General features: G+C 41.0%; 1 protein-coding gene across 2 annotated transcripts in view; it reads right to left on the reverse strand.

The window, feature by feature from the left end:
• MGAM (maltase-glucoamylase) overlaps positions 1 to 13,742 on the reverse strand; it is a 203,059-nt gene that overhangs the window by 171,752 nt on the left and 17,565 nt on the right. For both annotated transcript variants that reach the window (XM_084785810.1, XM_084785811.1), the window contains exons 5-16: positions 13,065 to 13,174; positions 12,401 to 12,552; positions 11,707 to 11,878; positions 10,588 to 10,687; positions 9,823 to 9,935; positions 9,031 to 9,156; positions 7,060 to 7,191; positions 6,733 to 6,849; positions 5,732 to 5,845; positions 4,817 to 4,901; positions 3,367 to 3,484; positions 1,886 to 2,057 (exon numbers count right to left, since the gene is read on the reverse strand). In XM_084785810.1, coding sequence (XP_084641936.1) covers positions 1,886 to 2,057; positions 3,367 to 3,484; positions 4,817 to 4,901; positions 5,732 to 5,845; positions 6,733 to 6,849; positions 7,060 to 7,191; positions 9,031 to 9,156; positions 9,823 to 9,935; positions 10,588 to 10,687; positions 11,707 to 11,878; positions 12,401 to 12,552; positions 13,065 to 13,174 — 1,511 coding nt within the window. The remainder of the gene's footprint in view (positions 1 to 1,885; positions 2,058 to 3,366; positions 3,485 to 4,816; positions 4,902 to 5,731; positions 5,846 to 6,732; positions 6,850 to 7,059; positions 7,192 to 9,030; positions 9,157 to 9,822; positions 9,936 to 10,587; positions 10,688 to 11,706; positions 11,879 to 12,400; positions 12,553 to 13,064; positions 13,175 to 13,742) is intronic.

The following is a 13,742-nucleotide window of genomic DNA, read 5'->3' on the forward strand; positions in this document are numbered from 1 at the left end:
CAGGGCTTCTTTTTTATTTTATTTAAGTAATTTATTGAGATTATATCTCAATTGGTATCCCCTCACTTGTATCTTCCCATTCCTCCTTCCTCCCTCTTTCATCCTACTCCCCTCCCATAGGTCTGTGACAGAAGGGGACCTCGTCCCTCACTAGAAGATCACAGTCTATGACTTTCACGAGAACTCTGGTGCCCCATAATTGACCACAGTCCCTTGATGGGGAGGGCCTGAAGGCACTCAGAGGAAGGATAGCAGACTACCAAGAAGAACTTGATACCCTAGCATCATATTCAGGGGGAGGAGGTCCCCCTCAGTCACAGTCATAGGGAAGGGGAATGCAGTGAAAGCGAGAGGGAGGGAGGAATGGGAGGATGCACAGGATGGGATAGCAATTGAGATGTAATATGAATGATTTTACTTTTCAATAAAAAAAGTACATAAAATAAAAGATCACAGTCTATCAGCTCTCTTCCTGGTAGCCTGCTTACTCTTCCTCTGAGTGTCACCAGATCTCCCCACCAAGGGTAAGTGGTCAAATATAGGGCACCAGAGTTCATGTCATAGTCAGTCCCCACTCTCCACTCAACGGCGGAGAATGTGGTGTCCATTGGCTAGCTCTGGATACAGGTTCTTCGTTTACTGCATGCATTGACCTTGGTTGGTACAGTAGTTTGAGCTGACCTGCCTGGGTCCAGATCCTCCAGTCTTATTGGTCTTCTTGTAGGATTGTAGGACCCTCTGGATCCTTCCATTTCCCCATTCTTCCTTACCTCTCTCACTTAGCATCTAATAGGAAGTCCTAGTATCTATCCCAATCTCCAGCTAGGTGGATACTTTCAGGGCACATCTCTGTTGGGCTAGTGTCCAATTATAAGTGAGTATATGCTATGTGTATTTTTTACCAGGACTTCTTAACTGAACTCTGTTCAAATTTTTTACCCAGAAAGCTAATGCAATGTGGTCAGAATCAATATATAGCCCATGTCTACAGCACTGCTAGATGACTCCTTCCCTGCCATGGTGTCTTGGTCTCATTAAACTAAACACCGTAACTTTTTATGTGCAGTAATTGATAATGCTAATGATATTATTGCACCACATACTTTTCTGAAGCCCAACCTCTGATCGTGTCACTCCCATCACCAACCTCTGCCCAGTTTCCTCACTATCACTTCCGTCAGTTAATCGGCACACTAATATCAGAGTGACAACTGTCATCCCTTATGTCCCCTTTTTCTTGTGTTTCTTTCATGCTCTTAAAATGAGCTTTTCCCCTCATGAACCAATTTCCATGGTTCATCTAAAGCACCATCTTTTCTATGGAGTCTTTTGACTTCCTCCCCTAGTTCTCTCTGTCCCTTATAATCATATCAAATTAATAAATATATTCTTGGAATCTCCCATAATGCTTAATACATATAGTCCTATGGATTTTTTTTAATCCTGGTTTGCCATAATTATTTGTTTGCTTGTGTATCTCTGTATTTTGTTACTGTATGACAGTCATACTTAATTTAGCCTCTTGAACACAATAAGAACTCAGTAAATATACCTGTTGAATTATTGCAAGTCTGTTTCTTCATCTCAGAACAAGTGACATAGGCTTGTTCCATGTATGCATGCATCTGATTTAGACTAGAAAATTGGTACAACTTTTTATTAGACATTAAAAAAAATATTTCAGAGGCTACCAGGGTTGCACATTCTGTTTGAATCAGGCAGCTCAGATAATAATGTTATGGTGTCAGAGTCACAGTGATGGCAACATAATGTCTTCAGAATGACAGTAAAGCCCTAGGCTACGACAGGCTTTACAGTATGAAAACTTGTCAGAAGGAAGCTTCCCAGGAACTGAGAGTCATGAGAGGTTGGGACAGGGACTCACCATTGGGATACCGAAAAGGTTGAACTCAAGCATGCCTGGGATGGACCACTGGAGGTCCTTCCAGGTGGCAGTGTTGTCTCCTAACCAGTGGGCTGCAAACTTGCCAGAACCCGCAAAGGTGGACCGTGTTATGATGAAGCCTCTCTTGTTTGGGAACACTGTCTTCACGGCTCTGGGAAGGGACAGACACTTAGGGATCAGTGGGGAGCTCAGCTGGTCTCAGAACAACGGCAGGAATACTAAAAACAAATGTTTCAGCCCTCTCCTCTCCTTTTCTCCAAAAAGGACTGTTAGAAGCAGTCGGTACCGCTGCATGCATTCATGTTTTGCTTAGCTTTGCCTTATACATACCATTAGCCTCCTAATTTCCAACAAGTTCAAAATCAGCACTGGAAAGCTTAAGAACTGGACACTTATGAATTTTATAAAAGCGAAAGTAAAACTTAACATCAGTAAAATATATATTAGTGTTTCTAGCAGAAGACCAGAGAAACAAACACGGACTTATCAGCATTGCAATATTTTAGATAGTTGACCTTGGTTAAGTTTCTTAATAGTTTTCTTCTGATTTTCTACTCGTTCATTTACTCATAATGTTATTTCATTTTACATATTCTGCAAATATTTATTGAGTTTCTTATTCTCTACATTCTAGGTTTCTCACCAATAATGATAACCACATTTTTAAAATACATGTGTCAGCACTAAGTGTGGTGTGCTTGCGTTCATGTGTGAATGTGTATGCGTGTGTGTGTGCATGTGTGGTGTGTGCGTGTGTGTGTGCATGTGTGGGTGTGTGCGTGTGTGTGTGCATGTGTGGGTGTGTGCGTGTGTGTGTGTGCATGTGTGGGTGTGCTTGTGGGTGTGCATGTGTGGGTGTGCATGTAGGTGTGCATGTGTGGTGTGTGCGTGTGTGGTGTGTGCATGTGTGAGTGTGTGCGTATGTGTGCATGTGTGGGTGTGCGTGTGTGTGTGCATGTGTGGGTGTGTGCGTGCATGTGTGATGTGTGCATGTGTGGGTGTGTGTGTGCATGTGTGTGTGTGTGTGCATGTGTGGTGTGTGCATGTGTGTGCATGTGTGGTATGTGCATGTGTCTGTGCATGTGTGGTGTGTGCATGTGTGTATGCATGTGTGTGCGTGTGTGTGCCTGTGTACATTGGATAGATGCACATTTGGTGCAAATGCCAGAGGGACCAGGAAAGAGCCTCTGATCCCATGGAGGTAGAGTTACAGGCCATTGTGAACCACCCAACAAGGGTGCTGGTAGCCTAATAAAGGTCATCTAGGAGAGCAATACGTGTTCTTAGCTGCTGATCCATGTGTCCAGGAACCACCGCCAAGCTTACCTTTTCTTTAGACTTTTTAACAAATACTACGTATGAGTCATTAAGACTCTGGCAGATCCATAAATTGATCACGTATAAGATAATAATAATAATAATAATAATAATAATAATAATAATAATAATAATAGACTCACTCCGCCGTGGCAATGGCCATGGAGTAGCCATACAGACTGTGGACATCATACTGCTTGCCCCAGTGCTGAATGGCATCCATGCAAAGAGTCTTAGAGAACAAGCGCCCGTCCAGGATCTCTGCAATAACAACAAATGAGCCATCAGAGCAAACCTTACATGCTAACATCTTACTTCTTAACTTCTGTACAAGCTGCACAGATAGCTGCACTGGGCAGGCATTTATTGTGGCCATCCTGAAAACAAGCACACTGTGTTCTTACCATCAGGAGACCATCTAATTGATGCAGTTCTCCTAATACAAAAATACAATGTATCACACACACACACACACACACACACACACACACACACACACATACACACACACATACACACACACATACACACACACACACACACACACACACACACATACACACGATTCTCAGAAGCAGACAAGATAATCTAGTTCAACTAGAAATTCTGAGGTTTTTTTTAACCAGTTTAAGTGGCTCAAAATACAAAACATTGAGTGAAAGTGCAATTCGACGTCTGACTCTTTTTCTCTCAGTCATATGTTGCATAGATATATTCCTAGGCTTAGCTTTGTTCATATATTCTCTTCTCCATTGTTGTTCCCGCAGAGACAAATCATGTATTCTATTTATTAAAATAGCTTCTTAATAATTAATTTACTTCTGACCTATCTTTTCAATTCATCCTATATATTAATGTCAGATTCATAATTCTAAAACCAGTTGAAAAACTTAAAGCCTCCTGACTATAAATAGTTGCTATCACTAAAAAGAACTAAGTGAGGGCTGTTTGGCCTCCCGTCACGTCTCGTCAACATTTTATCCTCATGTCTGCCTTACATTCCTAGTTTGCCATTAGGTTAAAGCGACCATGGCTGCCCTAATCCTAGAGGCTTTGTTCCTTTCTTGATCAGAATACAAGTTTCTTCTTGGCTCTGCGTCTTTCTTCAAATCACAATTAATACTGTGGCTGCACAGCCATAGCCTCAGAGAGGCCTGGCTTCATTTGACCTTATGCTTCATGCTCATCCTTCAAGTTGTGGCCAGCACTGGCGGTGTCCCTCACCTGAAGATCAAGGCTACCTATGTGGTCTCCGGCGTAGGCTCCGGCATATGACATCACATGGAGAGTGGCACTAAGTAATGACAAGCCTCTGGAACCTGAATCATGTGTGCTTTGGACTTGTCTCCACAAAGGCATGGACTGAGCACGGAAGGACAAAGTAGCCCACTGAGAATTTGCGCCTCTTCAGAGAACCATACGCAGTATAGTGGGGTTCTTTCCTAGTTTTCTTTGTATAGTGTTCACATTTTTCTTCCCCTGAGACCATTATGTGTGAACTCCCTCGTCCAATGGGTCAGGTCTATCCTTGTAAGTTCAAAACGTCACAAATATACTGTGACCACGTCTATGATGCTGACCACAATGACTTACTTGGTATGAATGGGGGGTAATTGAGGTTATTTTTGGAACATCCTGAAAGTGAACCATCGACGAAGTTGGAGACTTCATTCATATCCTGCCCGACAGAGAACAAAATCTATTAGGCAAAGTAGCAGACCACGTTTTTATACTGGTGGTATTACTTTTTGCTGAGGAATCAGAAAATTACTCTCGATATTTCTCTTTAAGAGTGCTCCGTGTGTGTGACAGGAATAGGTGTCCCTGTCTACTCTACTCACTTAAGTTTTCAAGGTAAGTTCCTAGAATAGCTTCAAAATGATGCATGTTTATCATTACTAAAAGTAAAGATATTTAAAAAAATTTAGTTTCTTTGCTGTCATATGCTTCAACCTATAGTGTCTATGTGCCTAAATATAACTATATAAATATATAAATATATAAGTACATACATAAATATAAATGCATACATAGAGAGGTAAGGATAGTGTATTCGTGTGCAAAACTGTGAAAATTGAAGGTCTGGAAAGGTGGAGAGGAAAATAGTGGTTACAGATATCTTTGGTTGCTATAATTTTACAGAAGTTTTCCTATTATCTTTTTAAGCTGATTGGATTACTTGAATTTTCTCAGTTCTATTATAAATTTAAATGTTCAACTATAGGCCTAAGTTTCATTCATCAGCAGCTGTTTTACATTCATTTCATTTGGCATTTACATTCATTTCTCCTTAACACAGCCAGAGGGTATTTTGTACCTGGGCACTTTGGGTCCGATTAATCATTGTGTCTAAACAAAGGAGCCTCAGACTGAAAACTAAACAGTTTATGTACAATATAAAGTGATGCTTTGTGTGACATTTGTTTTCATTTTCTTTCTAAATTCCATTGCTCAAAGACATACACATACACTTTTAACGTCTCTATGAATAAAAATGGTAAAACTCACGATCCAAATTCCATCAAACTCCACTTCCTTGTGGAAATGTTCACATTCGTTTGCCCACCAAACAGCACAGTTTGGATTGGTGTAATCGGGAAACACAGTTGTTCCAGGCCAGACCTGTGAAAGACAAAAACAAAAAACATTGGTCATAAATTAAGGGAATGTAGAATAAGGAAAAAGAAAAAAGAAACCTTTACGTGGGAATTCACAAGATGCTCATGGAGACAGAGGCAGTAGCCACAAGTCCTCTCAGTGTAGAGTAAATCACTTGGAATACGGAGAATCAATCACTCTCGGGAGAAATGAAAAGCTACCTGAGGAAAATAGTTTCTAAAAAGTCAATTGACTATTTAAATGAGTAAATCTAGGCGTAAAGCATTGTTTAGTTTGCTAGTCTTCAGTTCCCGTTCACATTTCCTCTGTTTTCAAGTCTAAGAGTTGAAGATGGAGATACATTACGTACTAATTTCAATTGACGCCTTACAAATTCCAACGTGAGTTACTTTTCTTTATTCTTTCTCTATCCAGTTCCCTCAGACACTGTACTCTGAAGGGGCAGTAAGAATGTTCAAAGCAAAACAGAACATGATGCCTTTATGAAAAACAAGACAATTTTTAAAAAGGAAAAGAAAAAGAAGACAATAAAATATCTCAGACAAAAAGGGGCCAGTATATTAATCTTTGAGGAGAAACCGAGTCAAGACCGGCATGGATAATTTTTATTGTATTTCCTTTGTAGGCAGTGACTACTGCCACTTGCCAAGTCATGCCCAGCAAGCAATATGAGAAAGGGACGTAGTGACATGAGCTGCCATCCCATGGGATCTTGCTGAGAAAGCATGTAAGAGCTAGGGTAGATGGTAGGCATCTGGGTAGGCAAACAGAAAGAAAAGTTCATCCTCAGCACGCCCACCGCCTTTGAACATGTATCAGAAACCCGCATGCTTATTCTCACACACTCAGAAGTCCAGTCAGAATCAGAGCGACAGTTTCTCCACTGTTACCTCTCCAATGAGTGGGTTTACGCCATCAGAACTATTCACCCAGATTTTCATTGTTGAGCCTGTTTCATATGGGTGATAGGGATTACTTGAGAGTGAGTTATTGGAAATGGCTGGATCCTAAGAAAGAGGAAAACACAATGGGGAAAAAATTTATTTTAAACTAACGGATGAACCTCAAGAAAGTCTCCAATAAAATAAGCACATTCCAATACAAATATTGAAGGCATTAAAATATTGTCATGTCTCTGGAGGCCACTTAGGGAGAAGGAGACATAAGGAAAAGGATAAGCACCCACATGATTTCGGAGGATCAAAGGAATCTCATACCAAAATGATAACAAGTTTCTGCCCGTTGTTGTGTAGTTCCTTCGCAAATTCTGGGAAGCCTTTAAAATTCACTTGGTCATAAGTGAAGTCCTTCCTCTGGTCCATATAATCAATGTCAGCATGCTGAACATCCTGAAAGAAGAGAGGCACCCATAGGTTAGCCTCCAAAGGAAGCCACCAAATGATGACCAAATAAAAGCCAACTCCTGTGCTGGGATCTAAATGCAGTCCTGTCAGTCCGCGTTATCCAAATGCGTCTTTCTCCCAGAGAAATTTGAAAAACAAATGGCCTTATCTCCCTAAGGCTCCTCCCCATGCCTGCAATCACACTAACGGCACAACTGATGACAAATCACTGGTGCTATCAAAATAAAGCTCGCCCTATGCACCAGATAAAGAGAGTAAGGAGATTGCCTCTTCTCATTTCTTCCTCACTTCACTATCCTAAGAAACGGTTCTTTTTTGTTTGTTTTTGTTTGTTTGTTTTTGTTTTGTTTTGTTCTTGTTTCCTCTACTACAAATCATTGGTGTCGATTCTTTCCTACCTAGCTTTATATGAAAAACTAGCACCAGTGCGAAGTTTAAACTTGTGTCTGTGTCTAAGATTTGGAGAAGGGGAGAGACCAGGATTGTTCTAGAGATTTATTTTTAATTTTCTCTTTCTATGTCTTCTTGATGTCTCATTTTCCATCACAGCCTCCGTATAACAGGCATTTGAGTACAACATGTGTGCCACGCTTCTACCTTGAACTTGGAAGCCTGGATGCCCATATGCGACTCTGAGTTATTTTCAGCTCCGTTTCTCAGTATTTCCTTTCACATCTAACTCCACTGTGCACCAGGAAATCATATTCCTCCACTCTCCAGATTGCTTCGGGAGGAAATGTCTGCATGTATGTAAGAAAAGCCACACGGAACAGAGAGCCACATCGGTGCTACAACCTGAACTAACAACCCAGTTCCTTCCACTATCTACAACCAAATGGGGTTTATATCTTAGCTAAGACAAAGGTGGGGATTTTTGAAATAAGTAAATACAGAAGGCACTGGACATTCTCATGGCTGTACTGGGGCTGCTTCTTTTCCTTTAACTCAGTTCTGCCTCTGCTGGGTCTGTCTGTCATTTCATAGCCCCTGAGAGTTGGAAGACAAAACAGGCCATCCAGATATTTGGCCAAAACAGAGTGGAGCCACCCACCCAAATGTCTTGCACAATTCTCATTTACTGCCTTCCCCTAGTCGTCCCGTGCTTTTAAAATCTTGCTTCTTTTACATTACAGGATTATATTTTCTTTCCCAATCTCAAAATACCTAGTGTGGTTCCATTTCAAATACAGAATGATCTCAGCATACAAGACAAATGCTGTTCACTGACCAATAAGCGGCAACCAAAACACCAGTGCACCTCAACCTTGTCACTTGATTTTGTAAATTGACTAAACTATGAATTCTGTCACCAATAAGCTGAATTAAATGGTTATAACCCAACTGCTTTCCTAATTTAGCTTTAGGTTTTTTTTTTAATCTGTGAAAAAATGGCCAATTTTGATAACTTGGGCCTAAACCACTTGTGTGTGTGTGTGTGTGTGTGTGTGTGTGTGTGTGTGTGTGTGTGTGTACAAATCTGTGTGGAGAAGTCGAAGCTAAAACCTGAGCTATAGAGCAAATTAAGTTGAGAACTCAAAGTTGAGTTCTGTGAAAATAGAACATGCGATGAAGAAAATAGCCAGAAACCAGGTTGCCACTTCATCTGTACTGTTGGTCTCCAAGCACCATTTCCCACTGAAAGGACTACAGTTTTTGAAAACAAGTGATTGACATGACAAACTTTCTAGTAGTATAAATGCATAAAAATCATTCTATTACCCAAAATAGAAAAAGAGAAAGAAAGCAAGCAAGCAGGGGAAGGCAGAGGGTGTTCCTGCTCCTCCTTGGATTTCGTCTGGGGGAGCCGTGTTCAAGGTTACTTACATAAGGCAGTTGTGCTTCACGGTTTCTCCTCACAACGTCTTTCATATTATCTAGGGTTCCATAATCATAGCGGCTGAGCTGAAATCCAAGTGCCCAATATGGAGGCAGAACTGGCCTCCCAATGAGCTAAAGAAAATATGTGAGTGAAATGAAAGTTACCAATATAGTGTGTGCACACATGCATGTGGAGGACAGAGGTGGGGCATCTTCCGTGATTGCTCTCTACCTTAATTTTGAGACAAGGTCTCTCATGGAACTTGGGGTTCACTGACTAAGTCCCATTTCATTAGTGGCTGGTCAGCACACCCCAAGCATACTCCTGCCTCTGTTTCCTCAGTGTGAGATTACAGGTGCACACCACTGCACACAGCTTTTTTACACAAGTGTCAGGGATCTGAACACGGTTCTCACACTCATGCAGCAAGAAATTTACCAATTAAATCACCTCAACAGCACAATACTTTTTAAAAAGAAAGCCTTTTTTATACATCGGTTGTGGAGCACAAAATATACTCAATTTTTCAGTGTCTTGATGCATTAATATTACAATGTTAATCAATTTTTATCCACCTTTTAAGAGTAACACCACATTTGAGCTATCTTTATATCCTTTAACATGTTTTAGAATATAAGAACTTTATAAAGAAATTTCCATTGCATAGATAAGGTCTGTCCTGTGTCTTAAATGTGTCCCCTTAAGTGTGTCTAGCTCACATGTGTATATTAAGCTTGTATCTCTTAAATGTTTGCTATATAGGATTCCCTCCATCATATATATGATTACTTGTTTACCTCTAGATATTCTTGGACAACTTGCTCAGGTGTGTTCCCCAAGAACACGTAGAAATCCAGAATTCCCCCAATGGTGCGGTATGTGATTGCTGGGGTAGGCTGAAGGGTAACCTCTTAAAGGATTAAAACAGAAGAAAATATGTTAAGATTTAATCTATTAAGTGGAATGCCTATAAAAGAGCATAAAAATTAACTATGAGAAAAGGGCTTATGCAGATTTTTGGCTGCTAAATCAGGGCTTACTCTCAATGTCTTTGTTCATTTTATATGGACATTAAACAGTGTGAGAACCCATCTTTGCACTGATCTAATCCAAACCTTTTTAATTGGAGGGTAAGACTCAATATTTCTATGCCCACCATCAACCCTGGGAGATGTTGATCTATCTTTTCATCGCCTACAATGACTGTACAGGAACTGCAGGTCAAGATCTCTTGATGCAAGACCAAGAAGGGCTCATGTGCTACAGGTAGAATGTGTCTCACAGTAGATCACACAAAAAGTTATCCTAACTCTGTAACAGGAAATATTCCAACGGAGGTGACCAGATTCAGGAGCTAAGAAGACAGACGGGAGAGACCCCGTTGCATATAAATCCCGTGAGTCAACAGGGATCCCTTGTTAGGTAGGGATGAAACAGCTAGAGAACACAGCAGCCCAAAGCCATGCTTTAAAGCTCTGAAAGGGATTCACTTATTCTAACTGTAAAGCAGCCACTGGTACATTCTGTGCTTCTTGGTTTAGGACTATTCCTTTGTCCTTTACCCATGGCATTGCTGTTCATCAGAAACACCCCAAAGGATGATCCACTATTATCTTCAAGGCACAGGAAGAATGTCTGCACACCATACAAGTTACTTCCATCCTGTAGAAGACAGTTAAAAACAAACATTTACAAGCGGTCTAGACATCACATCATGCTCCCTTGAAGATGTCAATGAACTTTATGAGTTCGGGTCTCTCTTTAGAGGGTGTTAAAAAGTGAGTTAGTATTTTTCTCGAGTGATGCCCCAACTCTGACTACTCATCTAGTATGGATATTGGAGACCTTGACATTTGTTAAATGTGCAAAGAAGAATTCAGAATCCACAGTATTCCATAGAGTGGGATATCTCCCATTTCATAGTTCTGAAACCACAATTCAAGGCCTCTTCCTGCCTGATCCCAACTTAACCTTACACAAATGGCCTATTGAGTTTTAATATAAATCAACAACCATACAGATCTCTAGGGAGCTGGAAGCCCACAGTGCCCCCATGGTGCTGCTCGTTCTCTACACCTTGACCAGTAAGGGTCTAAAGCTCCTGATGAGGTCATCGTTGCCAGCTCCTCACATGAACTGCCCTTTCAACACATTTCCCACTTGTCTGATGGGCACGTGGGTAGCGAGCATGTGTTTAGTGAGACAAAGTGAGGATAAGATGCTGTCTCTGCTGCCTGGAAAACAGTTTACCACAGGCTCTTGAATTCAACGGGGACTTTATTGGCCATGTTCTGTGTGACATTTATCCTTCTCTATATTCTACATATTTCAGTCATTTAATCCTCACTACCACCCATGAGATGAGTATATGAAGCCCACTTTAAGTTCCATGCCCCACTGACGGAGCTAGCTAAGCACCTCTCATTACTCCAGGTTTATAGACGAGGAACTGAAGGCCCAAAGAGGTAAGAACTTTCCCAGAATCACATAACTGATAAGCAGAAGATCTAAAAAGTAAAACCAAGCAGTCTCTCTCTCTCTCTCTCTCTCTCTCTCTCTCTCTCTCTCTCTCTCTCTCTCTCTCTCTCTCCCTCTCTCTATCTCTCTCTCTAACCTACTCTACTATGTGGCTGTCCAGATTAAGGCTGTGATGCTCAGAGGAAAGGGGACTGAACGCTTACGTCATTGGGAGTCGTGTCTCTGGAAAACATGGGCCAGGTCTTCCAATTCATGTCATGTCGGTACTGCTGGTGCACATGTTCACCCAGACCGTATATATTAGCACTTGGCAGGTGGGTGGAGAGCTGCAGGAACTGGTCAGAGAAGATGAGGGGCCCAATGCTTGAGTCAAACCTAAACACAGGAGGGAAGCACAGACGTGGGTGAGAAGTAAGGTGAGAGGGACACAGCTGTATGGACAATTGCTCTTCTCAGCTCACGGACACAACAGCCCCTCTCCAAGTCTTCCTCTGGCATGTTCCCATAGATACCAAGAAATAAAACATTTCTAGGCCACATACATTTGTGGTACAACCCTTGTTTTGTTCCTTAGACATATTACCATATAACCAGAGTACTGTGCTTAAATGGTCATAGAGCTATAATAAGCCTTGATTGGTACTAATGTGATTAGATAGATGGATAGAAGGGGAAATGTGTAGACAGAAAGAAGTAAAAAAAAAAAGAAGAAAGACTTTGCACACATACTTTCTCAGAATCTGTCTTTGTGTCTCTAACACACACACACACACACACACACACACACACACACACACACCATATACACACATTTGGAACACAGTAAGGTCAGCAGTTTACACACTTCCTCATATTATCTTCCTACTCCTACCCCTATAATACATTTCCAAAACTTACAGCACACGGTTATTGCTTTTTCTGGTGACTTTGATGCTAAATGGCTCCTTGTAGACATCCACTTTGTAGTTCAAGGAAGAAGCAGCATTTCCACTGAATGGTCGAACATGTTCATGGGGCACTTCAAACCTTGTCTTGGTTTGGTCAGTCAACTGCACAGAGATAAATAGAAACAAAGTCCAAATGAAAACTTACATCGCTTCCAAAACTACCAATGGCCTTTCCAACCCCAGAACTTCCTAGGCAGATAGTACTGGAAATCATAGAGTGATCAAGTTGGCATTATGTCCAAAGCAATGTGCTTGCTTCATGGCCAGCTTCATTTGATTTTCTGTTGAGTAGACATTAGTCTGTAGGTAGAGATGCATGGTTATTCTGAAGATATGTGCTGTCTCTAGACATTTCAAAGCTGTGGTAGCATTTTGTTCCTTTCTATAATCCCCATGGAATCTAGTACAACTGAGTGGAAACTGAGAGCTCACTGGTATTGAGGACGTTGCCGCACAGAGAGAAGGTTATTGAAGACCTTGACAAACTAGTGTCACATAACTACAATAGAGAAAGATACTTCCTTGAGCAAAATGTTCTCCTTTACAGGAACTTCAGCTATGAGGTATCAGAGTCCCCTCTTTAAAAAGGTTTTTAAAAACAAACAAACTACAACCTTAAAGTGGAAGCGATTCGATGTCTGGTACTCTGCTGTGAGCAGGATGTTTTCGATGTCATTTCCAAACAAGGGTGCAGAAGGTAAGTTTTTCAACTGGGCTGTGAATCCTAACGTGAAGAGGAGAAAAAATATTTTCTTAGTTGGTTCTAGAAACTTGAATATAATGCCTACATAAAAGTAAACTTTCAATCAAAAGGGCAAACAGTAAAAAGTTTTGTTTTGCGAAGAAGAGAAGATATAGAGCTATGTCCCTTCATATACACATCTCATCGTGGACTGCATCCTGAAGCTAAATATGTTAATATCTTATCCAGAATTCTACATTCCTCTTCTAGAAGAACTGAGCGGAGACATAACCCAAAAGGACTAGCTCTTATGCTACCTTGTCATAGTCATCCCATGGACCACATACTTTTATGGCTTCCTTTATTATTCTTTCTCAGTTATGTTCTCAGTACATTACAGAGAATTCTGTACACCAACATCATGTCTTGGGTTAAACAACAAGTGAAGAGGGAGTTAAGGCTTTGAAGAGTCCCATCTCTTCTTTATACTAGGATCTTTCCACAGTGGTACCCACTCTCACCCTCACCCCCAAGATGCTCACAATGATGCTCTTTGCTTAGGGGTAGGAGGGGTATTAGTCCATGATGACTGACATTAGATAGGTAACTT

Source organism: Acomys minous (genome assembly GCF_964271855.1).
Source record: "Acomys minous genome assembly, chromosome: 6".
Classification (NCBI taxonomy): domain Eukaryota; kingdom Metazoa; phylum Chordata; class Mammalia; order Rodentia; family Muridae; genus Acomys; species Acomys minous.